The sequence below is a fragment of the Gymnodraco acuticeps genome, unplaced genomic scaffold (assembly GCF_902827175.1).
Source record: "Gymnodraco acuticeps unplaced genomic scaffold, fGymAcu1.1, whole genome shotgun sequence".
NCBI classification, from domain to species: Eukaryota; Metazoa; Chordata; class Actinopteri; order Perciformes; family Bathydraconidae; genus Gymnodraco; species Gymnodraco acuticeps.
Window position 1 is genome coordinate 89,110 of NW_022989974.1, and position 25,776 is coordinate 114,885.

At 40.0% G+C, this 25,776-nt stretch overlaps 1 protein-coding gene across 20 annotated transcripts in view; it reads left to right on the forward strand.

Annotated features, from left to right (window-relative positions):
- Positions 1–25,776, forward strand: part of rap1gap (RAP1 GTPase activating protein) — a 62,046-nt gene that overhangs the window by 30,166 nt on the left and 6,104 nt on the right. For 10 of the 20 annotated variants that reach the window (XR_004568515.1, XM_034210971.1, XM_034210964.1 and 7 more), the window contains 15 exons: positions 12,526–12,619; positions 17,140–17,175; positions 18,284–18,331; positions 18,796–18,834; positions 18,979–19,167; positions 20,716–20,819; positions 21,311–21,389; positions 21,482–21,535; positions 21,852–21,935; positions 22,812–22,912; positions 23,084–23,213; positions 23,885–24,040; positions 24,120–24,191; positions 24,303–24,389; positions 24,474–24,614. Coding sequence is in view for 19 of the 20 variants with exons in the window: in XM_034210971.1 (XP_034066862.1) it covers positions 12,526–12,619; positions 17,140–17,175; positions 18,284–18,331; positions 18,796–18,834; positions 18,979–19,167; positions 20,716–20,819; positions 21,311–21,389; positions 21,482–21,535; positions 21,852–21,935; positions 22,812–22,912; positions 23,084–23,213; positions 23,885–24,040; positions 24,120–24,191; positions 24,303–24,389; positions 24,474–24,614 (1,414 nt within the window). In the remaining variant the exon portion in view is untranslated. Of the gene's footprint in view, positions 1–7,981; positions 8,268–12,525; positions 12,620–15,149; positions 15,579–15,604; positions 16,209–17,029; positions 17,086–17,139; positions 17,176–18,283; positions 18,332–18,795; positions 18,835–18,978; positions 19,168–20,715; positions 20,820–21,310; positions 21,390–21,481; positions 21,536–21,851; positions 21,936–22,811; positions 22,913–23,083; positions 23,214–23,884; positions 24,041–24,119; positions 24,192–24,302; positions 24,390–24,473; positions 24,615–25,776 lie in introns of those variants that run through there. The other 10 variants (XM_034210980.1, XM_034210966.1, XM_034210968.1 and 7 more) reach the window with 7 other exon arrangements.

Genomic DNA, 25,776 nt, shown 5'->3' on the forward strand with positions numbered 1-25,776 from the left:
TACCATCAGAACAACCAACGTAAGGACTTCAAAACAGGTGTAATGTATTATTTCTGAATCAATCAAAACCCATAAGGACCCACCGTGACACGGGTGTCACATGAACTTTAAATGCTCTGGAAAGTTCCATATACAGCTTTAGCCTTTATTTTATCTCATGAAGTCCCTAAGTGACACACACTGAACAGTCTGGTGGGTCATGGTCCAGGTCATGTGATTTTGTGTTCCCATAACAACATGTCCAAGATGTCCATGTAACAGACTAACACATGTGACAGAACTAGCTACATTTGAAAAGCTTTTTTGTTTGTTGCTAAAGGTAAAATTCAAGCCATTTAAGAATTAAAATGCTTTATTACATTTAACCTGTTGTGGAAACATTTATTGATCAAATTGATATGAAACAAATGAGACAAACATCGCTGTGACACTGGTGTCACATCGGGACTTTAACTCTAAACTTTCACCGTAAACCCAAAGTGACATATATGCACAATTAGAAATATGATCTGCTCAGTTAATTTAGCTGATTCAATTCTATTGAGTTAATATGTTCTTATTCTTCAATTCAAAGAATGTTCAAACTAATTTAAACCAAAAAAATCATCCTCATTAATTGAGTTAAAAATAAGAGTTATTTTACCATTAAAGCCCAATGTGACATATATGTCACATTGCAGATATTTGAGGGGGGGGTTCTTGTCAGAAATGTGTTCTAGGTGGTCTATTTAGTCTAAATTATGTTCCCCTTAATTTCCCCAAAAGTAGAAATGGGTCCGGGTTCTTATGGGTTGGATGGACAAGATAGGAGAGCATAATAATAGACAAAATGCCATCTCGCAGTCTTTACTCATGTTTTAATTTGTTATAATAAACATATAAACATAATTTGCAGAGATACCTTACAGGAGCACTAAAATCAAGTTCTGAATTAAAGAGGACAACAACCTTTCTCGCTCACTGACTTGAGCCATGATGTTGAGGATTTCTATGGGACAAGTTTCTCTCTGTATAACCAAAATGTCAGTTATATTCTATACCATTTCATTATCCCTTGCTTGCAAAGATCATAAAGGGATAATAAGTTCTCAGAACACTGTATACGTGGTCAATAGGCGATGAAGCCTAATCTGTTAAATGTATTTAATGTGAGGAAGTGCTCGATCTTTGATCCTCTGACTCTTGTTGTTAATTTAATGTTAAATGACCATCTTCCATCTGGTCACTCACACTAAACAGATGATCCTCAAGCCCAGTGTCCCTATCCGGGGAGAGACCTGTAATTGGATTGAATCTTCCCTTGCTAAGCTCCCCTGATGGGAGGAAATGGGAGAGGAGGGTTAGTGTGGATAATGGCTGTACTGAGATGTTTTATAAGAGCCTCTCCCTTTCACTCTGTCCGTCACAAATACGTTCATGTGTCCAGACTCTGCCTGTCTGTCCCTGGAGCATGATGGATTATCGTAGCAGGTTGTTTATGGTATAACTTCCTATCAATCCTTTCAAACAACTTGGCCACTGATCCCACTGTCTTTTGCTTCAGATGACCTGACCCTCATTTAGGACACGTCTGCACTTTTGAACCTTTGAATGCTACTTTTTCTAGACATCTAGAATAAATGGTACAAAAGTTGGTCAGTTAGGATACCAGTTTGGTTTGAAATGCCATAAAAACTATTAATTATTTATTTTAACCCATAAAACTAATTTAGTTTCTTCCCAAAAGTATATACAGTATATTTTACAGCAAGGACTTTACTGTCCATGCAACAGTGTGTTTTTGTGTTACTCCTCTAAGATGTTTGAGCTCTCCTGTCCCTAAAAGTGTATTTTTACATACCCCATCAACAAGGTGATTTTGAGACATCCCAACTATGCAATTGTATCATCGCAAGCGGTTTGGTAACGTAGGGTCCAACATGCAACTTGAGAAGGTGTAATGTGAAGAATGTAAAGGTCCAGCCCAGGAACACTGAGAGTAGATTTTCTGGAAATTAAGACTTTGAGTTGTGTGTGCAACAGTTTACATTTAAGAAGATGTAGAATTAACATTTAAATCAAGTTTTTATGGTAAAACCATAGTAGATAAATCATTAATTGAAGCTGTGTATTTTCATGTTTTTTTTAAAAGTGTCTAGAGGTGATTTTTAAGTTTAAGCAGAACAGTTATGCTTGTGTTGGTTTTGGTTGCACTGTCCTTTGTCTTCTGCCCTCTAGTGGTAACAAGTTGACGATATGTACAGTTCAGTCTGTAATATTTCTAAACTTTATTAATGATGAGTTGGTTTTCAAGTCGGATAAACTTTAGAAACTCAACAATATTTTCCTCATGTGGCATTATTCACAGGGACAATGTGTGTGATCAAATATCTATGTTTGTTATGGTATTCTAAAAACAGGTTATTTTACCACTGCTGAATAACCTTGCTATCTATTTCCAAATTGTGTGGTGAAATACCTTTCTATTTTTATGAAGCTTTCTAAATTCTAGACCCATTTCCTCCTTTATGTCCTGTTCCTTTCCATAAACACTTTAGAGGTGTCACAGTCTCTCTCTACTGTTTGTGTTCCCTGATTTCCCATGAGATGTCACTCTGAATCATCCTCTGTCCGTCTCCTCTGCACATGCGCCCACATCAGCGCTCGATGACGGGCCGGGTGTCAGATCGCTTGTGCACGCTCATCTGTGTGTGTCAGTCTGAGCTGTCTGTGAGAGCGGACATAGTGGAAGAGCAAACTGTCAAGCCAGATCAGACTAGTCTCTGCCGGGGCCTCCTGCTGTCTGACCAAATATAGCAGCAAAGTGACAAGCTCGCCGCTGGTTCTACTCATCTCAATAATCCAAATCCTAACATGTCCTCCACCAACCAGCTCCGGCACACTGTCTAGAAAAACATAAAGCTCCGATGACAGCAGGCTGTTGAAGGGTGAGAGGAGTGCCAGGCAACGTTGAGAGGACATTTCGCGTTTACTTTATCTGTATCTTGAAGATTTTCTGCAGCAAAGATGTTCTGTCAGCTTGTTTAAAGTACACACCTTTGCCTTCAAACCGCAGTACCTTCAGGAGACAGGTCTTCAGCTGTTGAAGAGGCAGACAGGGTCTTTTATGCCTTGTGTTAGTAGATGTGTATATGATTGTGTATACATTTTAGGATGTCTATATAAATATATATATAGCTTGTGGGGTTAATTTATTGACACCTGTCATGCTGAGGATGGTGTGATAAGCCGGTGGGAAGAAAATCACTTTCTATTCCCGGCTTTCCTACTATTTGTTTTGTATCTCCCACGGGAACTTACATGATCCTATTGTGGTTGTTCTTGTCATGATTGATGCGAGTGATGCACGCTTCATAGATCAATGTGCAAGAAGTTTAATATCACTGAACACACAAGTATCTCCAACACAAAAGAGCACCAAGTGATCCCGCTGTGACCCCCTGTTGTTGAAAAGGCACATGGCTGTCATTTCCCCAGGGGGCGCATTTTCAAGGAAATCTGGACACTGAGATTGTGAGAGATATGCAAGCTGATATTCAGGACACATTGGTAGAATGAACATGCTTTATTCAAAACCACCTGCTGTACCTGGCCTTTTAATGCATACTGGATATGGCCAGCTGTCAGGGGGCGTGTGGGCTCAAGGGAACCCATTGAGGAGTCTCCTCACGCATCAGACCCCACATGTATTTCATTATCTATAATTCCAACCATGTAGCATTTAAACATATAGCACATCTTTAAATAGAGTATATATTCTTCCCATGCATTCAGTGACACTTCCTAAGAAATGTGCTCAGACAGACAAGTAAGTAAATCCGGTCTGTTCTAATGTCTTGACAGGAACTTCTGAATAGGATTTCATATCTGACTTTTTATATGAAATAACTTTTAGAGGGAAAGTTCCCTGGGGAAAAAACAGCTTCTCAGACTTATCTGCTTTTTGAATTTAGTCCAATATTTGCTTTTGTCTGATTGTGGCAGGGGTGACTTTTAGAGCTATCGGATAAAAAGGCCCAGAAATTTTGCAAATTCCAAAACAGATTGGGGAAAGTCCTGGTTTAGGCTTTGTGTAACTTCCCTTTCAGACACAAAATAAGTTTTAAAAAAAGCTAACTAAGATGTTTGTATAAAATGTTAGGTTACATTTAACTTAGTTTATTTATAAAGCTGAACTTTTATCAAAAAATAACTTGTTTTTGATGGGAAATCCCATCTTTCTTGATCCGTTTCATCTAGAAAAAAATATTTTGAGGCTCATTGTGAAGCCACACACGCATGACAAGTAACTCATACAGTATAAGCACCGCTCAGAGAAATGGTTTCACACCAGAGACATTCATCTTCATTTATTTGAGTGCTTCAGGTCAGACTGAGGGGGTAGGGAAGGATGACCCTGAAAACAGGCCTATTCCAAGGTCTATTTGTGTGTGGTAATTTATTGCACATTGCTCCTCGTGTCTCTGGCTGTTGGAGGACTGGTGGAAGGCGAGGCAGCAGGTGTTTCTACTTCATGGTGAATGAAAACATCTAACAGGGAGGTTGGTCCCTAATATCTACACCCTTCAGTGTCGTTGCCGTAATATATGATGACACAGGGGAAACGAGATCAGTGAGCAGCACCGCTGGATGTGATGATGTCTGACCTCTGAAGCACACTTAGAGGTGTGCTTGTTAAATGATTTGTGTTTGGGGATTGCTTATAAATGTATTTGTCAAACATCAACGTCAAGGTCAAGGTTCAGTAGATCAGGTTGAAGCTGACAAGGAAGGTATTAGATTCATATGACTTGGAAAGAGAGCATCAGAACAATCCATTTGAATTCATTCAGATGGAGAAGTTAACAGATTTTAAGCCAGTGTGTTTGTATACAGGGATGCCAATGTTAGTCAGGCGGTTCTAAACTGCAGCTAGCTTTGTAGTACAGCCTCACAAAGCTGCCAGCGTAACATTTTAAATGCAATAACTCCAGGTCTACTTTTTTAAAACAGTGGTTATTTTATTTAAATTATATTTCCTAATTAAAACACGTCTTACAAAAAATGGTTGTTTTTTGGTGTTTATATACTATTCCCATATTGTTATTACATTTTTCCAAAAAAATCTTTAATTTTAATCAAGGTAATGGTATTGTCGTATCCACATTTTGTTGGCGTCAGCGTTGTGACAAGTCATAAATTGCGTTTACGATGCACTTTTTAGATCAGGGGCGTTTTTTTGTTTATTTTAACTGTATGAAGGATTGTGGAAATACGTCTGGATCTTAAGTAATCATAGAAACACACTGAGGAAATGTTAATAGCTGCCAAACAGTCTGCTACATGATGCATTTAAGAATATGGGGTGATATACTCAGCATGTACAACATTTACTGTATTTACTGTTTACTTTGTGCCTCTGTTGTCACTACCTAGCAGGCTGTGAGAAAACAAGGTCATAGTTAACATCATCATGGACATGCCTACTTTGCATATCTGCTTAACAAGCCCCCTAATGCTCTAGCCCAATTTCTCAGTTTAAAACAAGACATACAAAATAAACACTGCATGATTATCAACGCAGTCACAGTCACAGTGGGGTTTAGGCGTACTGCAGAGAAATCATGGAGGGGACATTAAGTTTCTTTAAAAGTAAAGAAGCAGTTGGCTCTCCTATTTTGCCTTGCAAACAAACTGTGGGGCTGATTAACTCACCGAATTTGTTTACGAGCGACTGGAGGCGGGTTTGAGCAAATCTAGAAACAGCAGAGGAATCATCAGACCTCCTACATCCAACATTTTCCTGCAAAAACAAGGACAAATATGATAGACTTATGTCTTGGGTCAGAGATTATAGCAATGACTCAAAATATGTATGTGTATATAATATCTAGTAATCGTAATACAGGGACATTTGTTATCAATATTTATCATGGGGAAATGTTTATGTCATACAAGTGAATAGGACAGTCTTTAATTTCTGAGAAAAAAACGTTATTTTGTATTATTTTATCTATTATTTCATTATTTTATCTGTGAATCAATTAAGTTGAAAGTAAAGACATTACATTCTTGCTTAGACCTTCATGTAATTAACATCGTAACATGAATACAGTGATGCAGGCTGACTGCTGGCATCACATCCCACTAACATCCGGCCCTTTCTCCCCCCTGAGGTCCACCACCACTAACTCAATCTCCACCTGTGGGAGGTGCTCAATGGTTATGCATAAATAACCATTCATTCATATTAGAGTATAATGTGTCGGTGATTGGACGCCTAAACCTTTAACTGCCTATTGGGGTCACTGGGTGGTCACACACACCCTCCCATACACACTTCATAAAGATTACATTCTTAGCTGCTGGCTTGCTTTTTTTGTTCAGCACAAGTTCAAACCATTGTTATCTATATGAAATTGAATATGTTTAAAGAAAAATTAACACACATTTCAAGTTCAATTAGAATTAACAACAAGAAAGGCTGAAATAATGGCTAATTCTTGATTTTTAATTCTAATATAACTTCGCTTGTTTAAGGACAGGTCTTTGAGTTTGGAGTGTAAAACCCGAAGGTGAGAGAGGAAATGATCAGTAGTGCTGCACATCTCGGAGGATAAGGTGTGGGGGTAGGAGATTGGAGAGAACACAGGCTATTTCAGAAAGCTAATGGGACGGGAATCCCTGACATTTGCTGTGGGAAGCTGAAAATGGACATTGGAGCTGGGGGGATACTCTCAATTTAAAACCAATTCTCTTCACAGGAAATACAAATAAAGCTCAACAATGCTCAGGTTTTTCTTCTTGTTCTGCTATTATTTGTTATTTCGTCAACATAAAGGAGTGTTTAGTCCTCAGTGAGGTCTGACTCTACCAGTCTAAATAAATGTGGCTTTGATTTGATAGTAACCCGCTGCAATGATCCATGTGAAATATCACTCAACACGCAAAATCGGCCTGTCCTTTAATGTGTTCACTGTTGACATCTCTTAACCTTTCTTGGTCCTGAGCTCTTCCCTAAAAAATTACCCGCATATGACATCATTGCTCAAGGAGCTTATTGTCCCACAACAGCATGAAGTCTCTACAAATAACTACTAATCTGGACAACATTTGAGTTTTAGTCCATTGATTTGAAACACAGGATTATTTGTTTTGTTTATCACAATACAATACACTTAATGGTGCTCAGAATTAGGACTGAGCTGTAATCCCTTGTTATCTCTTCATGTCTGGCACATCAATACCAGGAAAAGGCAGTATTGGTGACATTGGTCAGCGGATAGTAGCTTCATGGAGGAAATGCAAATGTTCACTGGGGATTGAACGAGAGTCATTACAATAATTAAAAACCTTTCCACACACACTCGCCCTGTAAAACGAGCATCAAGGTGGTAACAACTCCTTCTGAGCTTAATGTTGAACATAATTACCTTGTTCAAGTCACATCATAATGAATTTCAATGTTGGTCTTATCTTCTTTTTTTTGCTGATGTGGTTGCCACAGCAACAGCCCAGGCTGAGGCAGTGTGGTGATTGAAGTCAACCCCTGATACCCTAATCATTCCCTGCTCTCCTTTCTCTTTAAGCGGCAGACTTCAGTTGTCCCCTACACAGATAAAAGGGGGGAGGGTCTGCAGCTTTGAAGGGGTAAGGACTAGGTGTTATCGGTTGGGGGTGGGTGCACAGTTTAGAGTGAGGGATTCTTTTTGGACCACATTGTGTGTGTGTGTGTGTGTGTGTGTGTGTGTGTGTGTGTGTGTGTGTGTGTGTGTGTGTGTGTGTGTGTGTGTGTGTGTGTGTGTGTGTGTGTGGTGTGTGGTGTGTGTGTGTGTGTGTGTGTGTGGTGTGTGTGTGTGGTGTGTGTGTGTGTGTGTTGTGTGTGTGTGTGTGTGTGTGTGTGTGTGTGTGTGTGTGTGTGTGTGTGTGTGTGTGAGCTCCAGAGCAGACAAAGAGGGTGGAGATGGAGGAAGTGACAACTCATATGTATGTATGTGTGTGAGAGACTGAGTGGGAGGAGAGAGGGAAAGTGAGGGAGGAGAATCAGGAGCAGAAAGGATGCTCAGTGGGAGTGTGTGACACTAAAGAGCTGAGAGTGAGGCCAGCAGGTGAACGGCTGATGGAAAGCAAGTGAGCTGACTGGAGCCGGACAGAGAGGAGGAGGGAGACAGATATAAGTGTAAAAGAGAGGGAGAGAGCTTTACTAGAGCTGGAGCGTAGACAGTGAGTCATCTGCCAGAGTGCTGGTCACTGTCCGGACTTCCCAGCGAGCGCCCAGCTGACACTGTGTGAGTAACTTTGCTGCTGCGCTCCTGCAGGACATCAGGCAGTCAGATTACACGCCTTGACATCCTGACACGGCTGATTTCTGTATCAACGCTAACCAGCTGGGGTTGTGTTATGTAATTTGTTTTGGTGTTGTGATGAAGCTGATGCTTAGTGATGCAAACTGATCTGCAGCAGGGTCTTATGTTTTAATGCCACGCAGAACAGGCAGGCAAGTGTGAAGAGACTGTGTGTGTGTGTGTGTGTGTGTGTGTGTGTGTGTGTGTGTGTGTGTGTGTGTGTGTGTGTGTGTGTGTGTGTGTGTGTGTGTGTGTGTGTGTGTGTGTGTGTGTGTGTGTGTGTGTGTGTGTGTGTGTGTGTGTGTGTGTGTGTGTGTGGCACAACATGGGATGAAGAATGAGTTTGTGAAGGACTAGGCAGGATATTTCTTCTTTCACTTTCACTCTTATGTGTGTTTGATGCTGCCAGAGTTGAACATAGCTATTATATCTGACATATCACCTTTTTATATGAGGCTATAGTTGTAATGTACTGTGTGTATGCACAACACACTGTGACTTTAGACAAGCAGATGCATATAAACAATAATTATCTCTATTTTGGAAAACATCTATCTTAAAACCAACTGTTAAGCCGCTACAGTTAGTAATGAAAACATTTTCTTTCACATATGTGTGTGTGTGTTTGCGTATGTTCTGTGTGTGTGTGTGCGTGTGTGTTAGTGTGTGTGCGCTTGTGTGTATGTGTCCATCTATTGTGCATCAGTTCTAATTAAGAGTTGAGGGCAGCTGATGCTCTATCGTATCCTGATCTCCCGTGGGAGAGCTGTTGCTGGGCTTATATAGCCTCTTTCATGTGTATTGAGCCGGCTGTGAAAAGGTTAATATTCACCATTGTTCCAGTTTTATTTTGGTGATAAAAGACTATTATTGATTGAAAATGGACTTATTGTGTAACAGCAGAGAGCGATGTGTGTTAATGATTCACTCTCTCTCTCTTCTTTACCTGCATTTGACTCTGAGTACACTGTGTGAACAGATCTCTATCTCGGTCACTGTCCCTCCTGAATGACGGTCTTATCTTCATCCTCAGCAGCCGGCCAGCACAGCTCCATAGATTCCCTCATTTAACTAATTACTGTTTCAGCACCGGCAGCTTCACTATCTACTTGAAAAAAACATTTGTTTTTCGAAGGCCAAGAGAATATTGTCTCATTTAGTGTAGAGATGCACGACATGGATTTTTTTCCAGCCGATAATGGATTATTATGTGCTTGTCATGGTCAATACAAATGGTTAATTACCTGTTGTTTACCTACATGATTGATGATTTAATATTCAACAGATCTGACCTAACCATATCTAACTGACATCACTATTGTTAGCAACAACAAAAAAGAGCATTTTGCCAAATAATTCAAATGAAATGATAAATGACATGTCATAACAAACATGTCAATGTTTATTGTCGGATAGAAAATCAACATTAAAAGGTGCACACCTCCATCTTTTGTATCTGATTATAACGATGCTTGTTTAGCCAATGAAATCAGTTTGTATTACAGATCGATAATTCATTGTATATATTGTTTTTTTTTGTATACAATACAATTATTGGACCGATGCAAAGTAATATCATTTTTTTTTAATGTAATGTTAATTTATCGCCAATCATTACATTACATGTCACTTGTTAGACGCTTTTATCCAAAGCGACTAACATACATTCAAGAGTACTTTTGGTCAGTCATCATTCTCGGTCGCAGCAATACAAAACTGGAACTCTACCCACTCAAATCAAAGACATACATACACATACCACCTTCACAGCTCACTTAAAAACATGGTTCACTGAGAACTACACCTGCACACACTAGTCTGTGTTCAGTATGGCGTGAGTGTTACATGTTGTGTTACATGTTGTGATCATGGATGTTGCCCCTTGTTTCTGTTATGTGATTGTGATGTGTGACATGTACTGTATGTAGTAACGTGTGTTGTTTATTGTTCTCTTGTATCCTCACACCGGTATCTACTTGTCTTTCCTCCTTTTTATTTTATTTTATATTTTTTTATAACTAATGCTGTTGATATATTGTGATTTTAAGGGTGTCTATTGCCATCTGGCCGGGGACAACAGCTGGAAATTAGCCATGTCGGCTAAAGCTGCTCCATTTACTGTTTTTGTGACAGTTCATCGATGGGGACTGTCCACGACACTATAAATAAATAAACTAAACTACTGTGGGCAATCCCCACAGGAACAATTTTGGGGTCTTGTCCAGGGACCAGTGTTGTGCTAGTTACTGGTTTTCAGTAACTAGTTACCATTACTAGTTACTTCATGTCAAAAGTAACTCAGTTACTTTACTAGTTACTTACACCCAAAAGTAATGCGTTACTGTGAAAAGTAACGTTTTCGTTACTTGCAAAAAAAGTTTCCCATTAATGCCCTTATAGCCTTAATTTCAGTACTGTTATTGCATTGGAGAATAATACAATCTGTTGATCAACTTGACATGCATTATATGCAATCTGGATTGCATCGATATTAGCTGGCTTTCCATTTTTGTATATTCTTTCTCCAGGTAGTTGGAAAAAGTGTTCCGTCCCATATGCCGTGTGCCGCCCGGACATGCTATCATGCTAACTAGCTCCCTGAAAGCGGGTGACTCCACTGTAGCAATAGCCTGCATGTGTTCTACAACATGCCGTGCAATGGCTTTATCGACTTTTCCCTGGCTAGCAGTCCCTCGGTTACAATCCAGCCGCTGTTGCTTAGGTGGAGGTGGAGTGGCGTCGGCTGAGTCTCTGTGGTCTTAGCTACTAGCTTCGTCCCAGCATGTTGTTTTTGCAGATGTTTTAAGAGATTTGAATGACTGGTTTGGGCAGTAGATAGGCTCTTTGACCCGCCAAGACACAACTTACATTTAACTAAAACGTTCTTTTCTTTGTGCTCGACAAAAGTGAAATAGTGAGAATATCTCCAGGTGGAGAAACTAGACTTGAGCTGATAGTGATAGTCTTGTTAGTAAACAACACAACACAAACACGCCCACAAGTAAAGCAACACTGCCAGGGACACAACGGAATGTTGACTGCAGCGGGATTCGAACCAGTGATCCGGAGATCAGCGCACTACTCCACTGAGCCACAACCTCCCATATCAATATCATGCATTGAGTCATTGAATGATATTTCGCTGCCTGTGGAGAATGGTGCATTTTGGCCAGTGCCTAACACACCATCATAAAAGATGATATAAGAGATATTATACATATTTTATAGTGGCTGGTGTAATCTGACACACACACAGCAATATACATTTTTCACTCTGCATTATCTCTGCATACATGAGCATTTCAGATCCACTTTCACACCGATCGATCACTGTGTGAATGAAATAGATAGAATTATTCAGACAAATTGAAAGCCTGCTGTGAAAACTGTCTAGCTATCAGTGTCAATAAGGGAGGGAGCTTATTCAGCGGGGGAATCGACCAGAGATCCTGTCGGGATAAAGCCACGACGGATACGATATAACATTTAGAGAAAGGAAGCATGACTGTAGTATTGCCAAGTTTTATGCTCCACTGTCCTGAGTTTAAAGAAGAGAGATGCTCTATTTGAATACATGGGGAACTCTGGGTATTGTGTCCCTAGATCCCTCAAGTGTTTGTGAACAGCAGCTGCACTAAAACATTGAAGCATTTTGAAAGATGAACACAATGTATCTTTTGGATCTTTTTGTGTGTCAGACTTGTGTATGATCTTATGACAATAATAGTTTTTAGACATTTTAGACTTACAATGAATTAATTTGGGTAAGGAGACCATCTGGGCATGTATATATGTATGCATATTATACAAAACAGATTATTCCCAGTGAGTCGGTATAGTAGTTAAATGATGCAGTTCTTGAATTAATTCATAGAGGTCTTTTGCAGATTGTGTTCTCTGTTTTTTACAGTGCTATAAATAAGAAGTCTTATTTTGCATGTCTGAAATGTCAGCCAAAGTCAGATTTGAACATTTTATTGCTTTCACGAGACATAAATACAACAAACTGATACTGGATCAGTAAACTAGAAGATAATTAATATAAACAGATATATTTGTTAATAATTACAAGCCCCCTCTGTCCCTGGGATTGAGCCCATTGTACAAATCAGCAACATTTCCTGAGGCTTTACCTTTCGTTGTCCTCTTGCCTGACTGACCTTTTCTGACTCAATGTTCTTTTTCAAACGTCTCATTATAGGAAACAAGATGGGAGTGACCCCCGAATTTCTGCAACACTAGAGCCCCAGCTGTTCCAGCCTACACTCCCATACACCAGCTCTCCATTCCACAAGGTAGGAGGAGACCTGGGGGGGTTACACTTTGACCCCTGACCTTATCTGATGGACCCCTGTGTGACCCTTCCCTCTGTGATCTCTGTTTGTCATGTTGTCTCCACACCTGCCTCTGCCTGGATGCTCTTGCTCGGTGTTCAGTCACTTTTAATGACTCTGATTTAGTGCGCGCAGCTTTGATTTTTTATTCTTGTCTTCTTTTGTTTAACTTGTTAAATTAGACTGCACAAAGCTTTGTGTCTGGGATATTAATGTTCGCCTGATTTAATCAAAACTGATTTATTTTTAGCATGTAATTGTCAATTCCTCTATCCAATCCTCACAAGTATTTCATAAAAGCAAACAAAATATAGCCTGTCTGAGTAAGTAACTTCTTCACTCCCACCACCAAGGAGGATGTGTCACCAAATGGGAAACTCAGTAATGTTTAATCACTCTTTGTGTGGTTCTCTATTGTTATTAAGATGTGTTTATGCCATCCTGCGCAATTACCTAGTTTAACTTCAATCGTTGTTTAATATAATGAACACTTTTTGCATTCTTTTTACAAATGTGAGCCCAAAATAATCCAATATCTTTTATTCCAAAGTAGTTTACGGTCATTTAATGCCCTGATCTTGGTTGGATTTCCTGCAAAAAGGTGTAAAAGTCCACTTTAAATATACATTTGTTTAAACATTTAAGAATCAGCTTAGCTTGATCTGGTTTACTTCCTCGTACTGTTGTCTTTCCTCATTCGCTTTGATGAGGAATATGACATGTTGGTGATAGTAGATGCACAAAATAAAGGGCAATCATTTCAATACGTCTGTTCAGATTGTCACAATACATGTCTTTTTTGCTGTCAGAATCTTCATGCCCACCTTTTAGTAAGTCTTACTCATTGTAATAAGCCACAGGGATATTTTGGGACCTGTACAAACTGTACAAAGCTGAGCTTGGCGGTGATTAAAAGTGGATACGATCTCACTCAGGTCAGACTGTTTCAAAAGGTCCCTCACTCTGTGGATGGGGCTTACCTTTCTCCCAATCTGACTTGATCTGAGTAGAGCAGCGGGAGTGGGAAGAGAAAGGGATTATAGGGGAATTTGTCGGTTGGGTTGTTACAAAGTCACTCCTGATCCCTGCAGCACACACCATCTGTAGGTGACACAAGTTACAATTAGTCAGCCGTGAGGAGAGCATTCTTGAGACTTCTGTTTGTCTATAATGGCAGCAAGATACTTGGCTCAAAGTATTTCTCCCATTTGTCTTCACTGAAGGAGAAACAGAAGATTTGTTTTGAAATTTGACAGACATAAAACATTTGTGTCCATACACTCAAGGGTGTCCTCAGTTAAAATGCATTTCTATTTCACATTTGATGCATAGTGCGATGTCCTGTGGTATTATAAGGCCTGAGTGTGGCAAGACTCAGAGGGGAGTACCACTTTAATCAGAGCCCGGCAAAAAACAGGTCAATCTGCAATTAACCCAACCGGGTCTTTCGGTCACCGCCTAATGAAGCACATTAACTCAAGGGCTGAAAAAGATCTACTAAAATATCTGAGAACACCCACCACTGTCTGTAAACTGTTACAATTGACCCTTATGCTGTGCATCTCTTAAAGACATCATGCATTGCTCACTCAAAATAGTTATACCCTTTCAGAGTTTGCTTCACAGTTACAGATCACAAACCAAGGTGATCACTACAAATGTGTCACAATGCAAGACCTCACCCTTAGAGCAACGGCTTCAGGACACACGGACATACCCACACACTGTCCAGTGGTCGTGGACAGTGTTGCCTCTCCATATACATGTATATTTTAGTGTTACCATACAATCTGATTTGTAACACCAATCAGGCTGAGGCCTATTTGCCTTGTGTGAACATGTGATGACAAAAGGTAAAACTTAGAAACAAACATTGTTAATAAAAGAAAAACAACAACATATAAGCCCCTAAATCCTTCTGATATTCTTTACTGATGAGGCAAGTTCTAATGAGCCCTGTGACGATGCACACAGGAGAAAGGAGAGTAAGTCTTGCCCATTTAATTTGCCTCTTGTTATAATGACAAGCCTATTAGCTCTCATAATGAAAGCACTTACACCTGCACCGCCGCTTAGCGCTAACCAGGCTCCCACAACTCCTCGACTGGTTATCTCTCTAAAATGTTGTTTCTGCGGGTTAGGGTTAGGGTTATGAGGTGTCTTTATTTTGATGTATCACAACTTTGTTCCCAATGCAGTTTGCATGTTTATTTAAATTGATTTTAAGAGTTCTGTGTCCTTTACTCAAACTCCTTTAACATTATTTTGTTCACAGATAGCGATCATTTCTAATAACACATTATTTTATATGTTGTTGCATCGAGTGTAGTGGGTGTGCTGTGAACAAGAGATTGTTTGAGGACATGTCTGTGAGAGTAGAAGAGACTCTTCTTGTTGCCACCTGTCAGCCTGAATCAAGATAGTGTCCGTGATAAAGACTGACGTGGAAGATATGTGTTTTGGATTTATTCCAGCAATGCTGCGCAGTGACAAAGAGGGATGAGCTAAGGAACAGACACCTACTGTCAGTCAGAGGATTACTGCTTGACTCTTCAAGCAGCAGTAGCAGCAGTTGCCTTTGCATGCAACCTGAGACATACACCTGCTGATAATGTTGTATGTTTGAGCACACGCTGAGAGGGCCTGTGGACCTTGTCTTCGACTTCGTCTGATCCGTCTCTTTGTCAGTCATGGCTACAGTCAGCGGGGATGCTACCTTTGCTGTCGCAGTGGGACACTCTCAACTGTCCACTATCTGACAAAGACACAGCAGTCAGAAGGCGACTTTCATCAAAACCTGTTGAAGTCTAGAAACATCCTTTGAAGCTGCAGGACACCCGTGTGAGAAATGGCTGACAGTCATGAAACCCACTTCAATGCTCCATTGGTGACAAAGGCACACTGGATCAAACCTGGCAATGTAAGTATCTTTACTTGAGAAACATGCAGGATGAAATCATCTCTAGATGAAGCTTGAACAACAGCCTCTCCAAGAGAAATGCAAATGCAGAACCTGACAGTTCATGACGTCACAGTTTTTATATAAATATACGTTAGTTGGGGAACATTTCTAGCTCTATTATCGGGTGTCTCTTCTTTTGGGCTGTATGTCATGATGACACATTGTTTAATGGCTAAAGCTGTCCAAAGGAAATAGGTTTCTTATCTGTTGTAGTCTCTGGTTAATGCTTTCAGAGCTGGGTTTATTTACTTTCAGGGATCGTGGCTGACTATTGTTTGCACATGGTGGAGGACTTTACTCATACTGAAAGCTACCACAAGATTGCTCTGCACATATACTGTTTGACTTTGTCAGGCTTTACTGGCTGAGCCTTTCAGCTGTCACTTTATTACTCCAGACGTTTCCATGGACTGTTGTAATTTACCATTTTCTGCACAGTCGTCATGTTCAACTGATGCGTGCAAGTGTGGTGCATGAAAGCTTTTACGGACTTTACACAAACGGCTGTGGTTGGGATCAAAAGAAGTAGGCAGGTGTACACACATGGCTGTGTAATGTGGGACAAACCACAAGGGAAGGCATGCTCAGGTAATATGGTCATTAATTAATAAATAATTGTCTCTGAACTTTGGCGATGTGTCAAAACTGACAATGAAGTGTGTGCTTTACCAACTTTACATAACCTACTGTTGTGTAAAGTGATGGGACAAAAGTTTTCCTGAATGACGATGTTCGATATTTGACCGTGAAGAAGTTATTGAGCAATTGACAATAATACTTTTTGTGGGGGGTCCTGGACACTGTGACCTCTTTTTAGCAGCTCAAAAAACATAGTTTACATTACATTGTATATCACCTTGCTATGTCGTGACTTTGACTAATTTCATATAAATTGCTGATAAACGTGAACTTGAACAGATGTTTCCAATACAAATGACTTCTGGTTGGGCTCTCATAGATTCGGCTTAATTACAATGTATTTTCATGTTTTCCATATCGATAATGAGTGTTGAGTACTTTTATTAATGCAGCTCTATCCTTCCTAAACCCCAAATAAGTCTGTTTGGATTCCTGTCTTTGGAGTTTGTAACCTTGTTGATGAAGTCAAACACGGAGTTAGATCTCTATGGGGGCTTATAGACCCCCAGCATGTCATTTCACTGTAACAAACAGCACATTTTTTTGTGTGTTATCATATCGAATATTTATAACTCATTATACATGACATATTACCTTATTTGGTGTAAAACACAATGATTAATGGCCATTTCATGTCATAGTTATAAAATGTCATAGCCCAGTTTGTGAGAAAGGAAAGAGTTTCCATGTAAACATTTGTCTAAATATAAGGACGTATTGAGGTCAGAAGAAAACATAAACATACATATTATTTTTGTATTATTTTACAGCCATGGGATATGTTGAACTTTCGCAATCAGACTCACTGCAGTAAAAATAAAACACCGTGAGTACACAACAAAGAAACTCAAAACCTTTCATCTCACTCTCCTCTCCCCAGACCCCAGATTTATTTGAAATGATTGAAAAGATGCAGGTAAGATGGCGCGTTGATCTCCGTATTTTGTCTCGGCTTCCTCAGCTGCACTCACCAAGCAACTAACCAGCGAGTGTGTCTCTTCCTAATCCTGCAGCACTTTGGCCTTCTCCTCGGCTGCAACACTTGTTAATGAGAAGAAAATCACGTCTGCTGTTTTCTGAGCATATTTGACAGATCATTATATGTGTTTCCCAGCTGTTAACATCCTGTTTGTAACACTGGCTGACAGCACTGTAAGCTTATTATCTCACCTTAAAAACAGTCTCCTTTTCACTGACACCTCTGAAAAGGATGTTCATTTTAATCATGTGATCCCAAACACATTAGGCTAAGAGTTTTCTGATAGATTTATTTATACTCATACATGTTAAGTGTAGCAATTTAATGCATTCTTTACAAAACATTTCTATTAATAAGAGTCATAATCTGCAGCCACATCATGTCTGGTAGTGTCTGTTGAGATAACAACATATTTCATAAAGAAACATCCCTCTTCAGCGGGGTGTTTGATGCAGTACTGTGTTTTCTCCACTGCCAGAACATATATTGTTGTGATGTATTGTCTTCTGTGAAGCCAGGCGCCCTGATTTAGTATCACTGCAACTCTTTCGTCTCCCACATTGTTACTCTTTCACACATACACTCCGGTCCAGTGGTGTGTCAGAGTTATAGTGTCACTCAGCATCTTTTGTAATCCATGGGGTCTTATTACCACACTTCCTCTGTTGCTAACAGACGTTTCAGACTCTCCCAAATGCCTGCTCTAAAGCACCCTTTAACTATCTTTCCCTATCTGTCTGCTTTCTGTGTGTGTAATGGAACTCTTTCTGTATCCTTCCATCTGTTCCTCTCTGAGTTTGCTTGGTTGCCTGCTGCGTATAACCCGTGGGAAAACTGCCGTTATGTAATCACGTTGATAATTTTTTTTAGTTTGTTTTTGTGGTATTGTAGTACCTGATTATATAACTTGTTTTGAATGTCTAATCGACGACAAGTGTTTGTATTTAGAAATCTGCGTAGACTCAATGCAAAACCAGCCGCTGTGTTAATGACTGAGCGTGACCCTTTTCTCTCTCTGGGTTTCTTATCTCGCCCTCTCTTGTAGGGCAACAGGATGGATGAGCAGAGATGCACCTTTTCTCCCCAACTCAAGGTACGGCTCTCCATTTAGAGACACGATTTCATTCACATGATGCAGGCATTGTCTCACGACCGCTCCGCCATATCTTTCTCTGCCAGACAGGCTGATTACTTCAGCAGACAGTATTCATAATGCAGTGCAATGCTCTCAAGCCTTGCCATCATTGTTATACCTACATGGCTTTCAGAATCATATATCCTCTCATGCCATGCTCTGCAGACAGAAATGGTGAGTTCTTTAGCAACAAAGAATTTGACAGGATATGACATATGAGTTTATACAATATTCAAAAACAGCAATGTGCAAAATGATGGAAATCAAGCAATGCATTTACACTGTTGTTGCAAAACTCCATTGGACTCATTTTCATTGCATAGCAGTTATGCAATAACTCTGAACCAGGGGCCTCTGGGATTATATTGTTGTTATTTGTATTCTTTTATGACGGAACAACGTTTTTTGAATTTGTTTTTCAGACTGAGGAGGACTACATTCCATACCCCAGTGTCCATGAGGTAGGGCGATGATGTGCAGCAGGTGCACTTTTTACCATTTGTGCTAGTTTATCACTGAAGCATAAGCTAACTTTCAAAAGTGTCCTAACATGACTTTCACTTTAACACCCTATTCTTTTTCAACACTTTTGCCTTTTGTGGCAGGTGTTAGGCAGAAAAAGCCCCTTTCCTCTCATCCTGCTGCCTCAGTTTGGAGGTTACTGGATTGAAGGGACTAACCATGAGATGAGCGACGCAGAAACAGAACCGCCGCCGCCTCTTTCCCCGAACACCCGCACCAAGCTGGAGTGTAACACAACAGCTATGATCTACCGGAAACACTTCCTGGGCAAGGTCAGCCGCTTTGTCATAACACAGAGAGAGATTGCTTTTAACAAAATGTACAATTGTTCCTTTCTTTCTTTTCTTTGGCATATTGAAAAAGCAAACGATGAACTGAAAAAACAATATTTGTGACAATGTAAGCAAGCTTAAAGACAACCTGTTACACAAATGTCACCATTAGAAACAAAAACAATAGAAAACAAAGGCTACGTATAACATATATAACATATTCAGCCTTGTTAGATCCCATCTTAGTTTGTACATCTTCATCTTGTCCCTGCTTTTATTAGATTTTTATTCAAAATACATTACATAACAATCCACGCTCATCCCCACGCAATCACCTGCAGTTTTTTTAAAATATAAAAATACAGCCAATTTGAATAATTACTATAATGATATTGTGTTAGCTTTCTTTATAATAGCATGGGGTTGTAATTATGACTTGGCACAATGGACGTCAGAGAGATAATAAAGGTGCATATAATACAGTATATAACCACAATTATATACATATATACATATATATACACTCGTTTATATAAAAATGTTTGCTCGGACATGGATGATCACATGCTAATATCTTACATTATCAGACCCCTTCCAGCCTGTGTAAGTACTGAGAGCAATGAGTCCCAATTAGGCTTTTTGGCGTTAAGGGGCGGGACATCTCTAAATGGTTGACCAATCACAGCACAGCCGGCACGCTAACCAATCAGAGCAGACTGGGCTCTGGTTTCAGACAGAAGATAAAGCACTTTTTGTCACAGTAGAGGCACAAAATACAAACATGAACCTGAACATAAGCATAACAGGGCCTCTTTAACACATTGCGCATATAAATAGTTTACAGCATATGCAATGTTAGTGAAGTCCAAAACATCTCAGGGAAGAGACATTATGAAGTACAGCAAATACAGCTGGAAATACTGCACAACTCAGAAACTGCTTTAATGAGTCGCGCAAATTATGTTAAATATGGACCCTGAACCCTATGACATTTGATTTTCTGACTTAGCTCATCGTTTTTCTTAAATATGATTTTAACGTTTGCAATTAAGCAATTAAATATAATGAAAGGAACATCTAATAGCCTTGTTTATTTAGCAATTAAGTCAGCTATGCAACTTTTGGTGTGATCTAACACTACCTTTGAAGTGATTTAACTGAAGTCATACTCACATCGGCTGTCTTTATAACAGCTTCCTTCCTCATCAAATGAGCCTCATAAATCTCATAGAATATTTCACTTTGTGCTCATTATAGTAATGAAATGAAGAAGCTAATCCCAGTTGAATAAACCACCATCAGCGAGAAGCCTCTCTGCACCTCATACAATGTTGCTAATGAAGATGCATAAGGCTCTGCCACCTGTTCTTACACTCACATAATATGAACACATTTGATCTGCCTGTAGGAGAACAACCGAAGAAGAAAAGGGACTAAGATTTGAAGGATATGGGTTATGATTGGAGTGCATGCACATGTTTCATGCAACTGTGTGTGTGTCTGTTTATGACTGACACTAATGGCTGTATCCTTGTACTGTACCCTCAGGAGCACTTTAATTACTATTCAGTGGACAGTGCCCTCGGACATCTGGTGTTCTCTGTAAAGTACGATGTGATTGGTGACCAGGAACATCTCCGTCTAATGCTCAGGTAATGCTCATTATGCAAACATAGTGGAGTTTAAGTGTGCTTGATTTACATAGGAATATCTTTATTTCTGTATCCTGCACATCTGCAACTCAAGTAATTATTGTGTAAGCTAAAACAAAATGTCAGCACTTTAACAATCAACAGATAATGTATGCAGATTACTACACTTTCTTGTTTCTAAATGGTCAATATTGACTCGATAAACACATCCTCCCATCACGGGTGTTTTCATAAGGGTCATAAAGCAAGGGAGAGTGACAACAGCACTTATATATCCACAGCAGAGTAACAGATGGACTATCCAGGAAGTGGGTGGAGAGGGAGGGAGGGAGGGAGGGAGGGAGGGAGGGGGAGAAGGCAAAGAGAGGCGAGGGTGAGAAAGTGTGATGGATCATACCGGATCATCTCTTTCCCATCTGATAGCTTCTGAGAAATGTTGCATCACATTTTATGGCTTTGAAACCACGGTAATTGTTTTATGCCTTCACCAGGAGCAAGTTGAAAACCTACCATGATGTGATTCCCATTTCCTGTCTGACAGAGTTTCCCAATGTGGTGCAAATGGCCAAGGTAAAAAGAGATGTTTATGTTGTGCAGAGATTGATGTTCGGTGATGGCATCGAACTGCACTCTAACATTTGTTCCTCTTTTTTGTATCTAAGCTTGTCTGTGAAGACGTCAACGTGGACCGTTTTTTCCCTGTCCTTTATCCAAAAGTAAGATGTGGTTTGATTTGTATAGTTTCATCTGCTGTTTATGTCCTGTCCAGTTCTACACATCTGATGATTCAAAGGATTGGGATGAAATGTTTCCTTTCTGTCCGAAAGAAAGAAGGAATGTACGCAAAATAAAAGGAAAATGCCAACCTAAACCCATTTTTGCACAAAAGTGGGTTTTGTTAATCCATACTTAATGAAAAGCTACAGCAAGAAAACTCTATTAAAGTGTTCATATTACAGTAGCACCTGACATTCTTAAAAAACGGACCCTTTCCTTTCATGTTTCTTGTTTTAACTGTCTTCATTTCTTCAGGCTTCAAGACTTATTGTCACCTTTGATGAACATGTGCTAAGCAACAATTTCAAGTTTGGAGTCATTTATCAAAAGTTTGGACAGGTAAGCTAAACAATTTGGATGTAAACTGAAAACATTTGTATTTGACTGCATGAATCCTTAATATTAATTGAATTCAATCTTTGAAAATTGAGGATGTACTGTACTATACATTGTTATTTTTAATTATAGCTTTTAGTCCAGCCCAGTAACTGTGGCTGTCATCAACACTCCCTTTCATTTCCTGAGGCAATCACAGCCCTATTGTTTACTTTGTGTGTGTTATATGATCTATTGAATCATTTTCCGAGGGGACTTGTACCTTTTTGAATCGAGACCTCGGTGTGTAGAGATCTTCACCATCGATTCCTCGAAGCCTGCAGTTGTTTAAATACATGGTTAAACACATTGTTAGTGAGCCAAGGGCCGTCTCACAAAGCCAGCGAGGGTCCTCTGCTCATCCTTCCGGACATTTGCTATTCAGTAGGGGTACTAAGTGGAGAAAAGCACGATGGTTAAGTAGGCACATAGAAAACAGGAAACACAGCAGAATAGAATAAGAGCAGCTTCCTCTCAGGTTTGTTTGTGTTGAAACAAGCTTTTGTTGTCTCATCACTCATCCACTTGCTCTCAATAGATAATCAACTGTCAGTCACAGCTCATCATAAAGAAGAAGCTTTCCTTAAACCCTCTGCCATACACACTGTTGTCATTGATCCGAAATGCAAATGCAGTGCGTTTGAATAAGAGAGAAAACACACCTTACACTACAATATGCAAAACGTACCTCTTATGATCAGTTTTAATTTAGCTTCTCAGACATAAATGTTGTTTTTACTGCACGCATACATTACACATCATTCCCGTCACTGCTGCTGAAATAATTGTGTCCTCTGAGCCTTGATGTTGATGAGTTTGTTCTTTTTTTACTGCTTACAGACGACAGAGGAAGATGTGTTTAGCAACAGTGAAGAGAGTCCAGCCTTTGTAGAATTCCTGGAGTTTCTAGGAGAGAAAATTGAGCTGCACAACTTTAAGGGGTAAGGATCTATCGCTGGCTTAAAGGCACATTATATACTCTACTATACACTTCACAACATGGTGCCAACCGCAATTTACATGATATAATGCTCACGGCATGATGGTCATGGACATGGTGATGCAGCGATGGTGGAGAATATCTTGTTAGACATGCCTCTGTGTTCTTGCAGTTTCCGTGGGGGGTTAGACGTGACTCACGGGCAGACAGGCACCGAATCCATCTACTGCAACTACCGCAACAAAGAGGTCATGTTCCATGTGTCCACAAAGCTGCCCTACACAGATGGGGACACCCAGCAGGTACTGTAATGCATTACTAACACACCTTTTATGATTTACTGCAAGCAGTCAGACAGGTTCCCTCTAGAGCCATATTTTGCATGTACCTCCCTGCAGCATATATTAACCAAAAGAAAAACCCTGGTAGTAAAAAGGAATCACTTTAAATGGACACTTTAACGTTTGCATTTGTCAGCAGCAGTCCTCCCTCTCAGGGTTTAAAGCACCGGGTCCTCCTCCGTCTCCGCCTCACATATTCACACTAACACTGATTAATTAGCCGAAGCTCTAACACCATTTGCTAAACGTGTTTGTACAAACACAGATGAGTCGAGGTCTATACATTCAGCCTTCCTAGTGGTAGTGGGTGTTGCATTGGCAGCTCCTTAGAGCCAATCAGGATGTGTTCAGGCTGACAGGAGAAACAGCACTCCCTGGTGGAGTCATTTCATCTTCTTTTGTAAAACAAGCTTTGTGTTGTTATACATTAGAAGTTAAAATAGCGTTATTTGAATTAAAAAAGGTTTTATTAACAACTGGAAAGTGTCTTTTACTTATCGTTTTCCCAATTCAATTCCAGGAAGCATTAAACCTGTCCTCATAATTACTGTATGTCTTTCTTTGTTGATGTCTTGCATTGTTTATTGACCAATATTTACATATATCAAAAAAACATTGCCTTTGTTTTGTAGTTGCAAAGAAAGCGACACATAGGGAACGACATTGTGGCCATATTATTTCAAGATGAAAACACCCCGTTTGTTCCGGATATGATCGCCTCCAACTTTCTGCACGGCTACATGGTGGTCCAAGTGGTCAACCCCTGCTCCGACAATGTTCTCTACAAGGTGACTTATTCCCCTCACTATTTAGCAGATTTCACCTTCTAAGATAAATGCTTGATTCAACTTTAATCTGAACTCCTAGGTGTCAGTGACGGCGCGGGATGATGTACCTTTCTTCGGCCCGGCTCTACCGAACCCTGCTATTTTTAAGAAAGTAAGAGAAAACAAAGCTTGTGACTCAAACTACTGCATCCCGAGCCAGTGCACTTTCATCATTTGGTTTCAAACATGATGTCTTTTTTCTTTGTTACTATTTTCTTTCCAGGGCCCTGAATGCCATGAATTCCTTTTTACTAAGCTCATCAATGCAGAGTATGCTTGTTACAAAGCTGAGAAATTTGCCAAATTAGAGGTGAGTTGTTGAAAAGCCTTTAAAACATTTCTGGCATTTTCCAAATATGTATTTAATTTGCCTCTTTGTGTTTATGTGTGTGAGGAGCGAACAAGGTCGGCCTTGTTAGAGACTCTTTATGAGGAGATCCATGTGAACAGCCAGGCCATGATGGGTGTCGGAGGAGACGACGACAAACTGGAAAACGGGGGTGCAGGAGGAGGGGGCTTCTTCGAGTCCTTCAAGGTAACTGAAGAGGCTGCAGCGAAGGCCGGAGCTAAAGACTGACTGCTTCACGAAAACAGCGCGAACAAAACAATTATCACAAAGTTATTTGCATTATCAAAGTCTTGTGTTATCTTTTCAAATCTACAACTCAAGCAAAGACTAAGATATGAAAATTATTATTTACAGAGAGCTTGAATTTATCAGACTTATTGTTTGACTTTTTACAAATGAAGCCTGGAAACGGGGGGAAACAACTTAGACAGAATAATCCATTATACTATATCCATATATTGGTTTAAATCAAATGACATGAATTGGGTTATTTAGCATCCCTATTTCCAGTCTTTATGCTCAGCTAAGAAAACCTGCTGCTGGCTTTAGCCTTATATAATGGAGTGATTATAATCGTCTCATCTAACTCACTTGAAGAAGTACAACTCCAAAAATGTCAAAATAGACTTTTAACTGTCATTATAAGACTTTTAGATCATTGTTACAGCACACGAATCATAAATAATTGGAAAATACAGTATTACTATTAAAGCTGTCCAATGTTTCTTCTCTGGCAGTCTCTTAGGATTGTCCTTTTCTTTTTGCAAAGTTGGGTCTATCAATCTTCCTGAATCAATTGAATACAACACTGCTGCTTCTACCTGCTGGAACACACCACTTCTTCTTCCCAGCTTTTCTCCCTCATGCCTCCTTTCTGTGTTGTGCTGCTGTTCTCTCTGCATGCTCCAGTGTTCAATCACTCGTCCCTTATTTGTATGATTCTGTCATCTTTGTATGTCATAAAATATAGGCCAATGGATAGATGTTTCTTCACCATCAGATGCCTTCACTCTGTTCCATGCCTTCAGAGAGGTGCAGTGGGCTTTAAAACCTCTCCTGGCTGTGTTTAAACTCAGTATGGTCAGTCATCTGTGAGCCACTTGGTCCTCCTTCCCCTCTCTTCTCTTACCACCTTTCTAACATAGTGACTCATCTGAACCCCCCTTCGGGCCTTAAAGCTTAGCACTGTTCTTTGTCGCTTCCTTGTCTGTGGGGATTAGCATCGGGCCGGCGCTCTGCCTGTAGCGGTCAGTGTTCAGGGAACGCCGCGAGGCTCCTCTCGGCCCCTAGCGCCGTACAGCGATGCTGAAGGGTCACAGTGGTCAGCGCCCTCTGAATGTATCTCCTC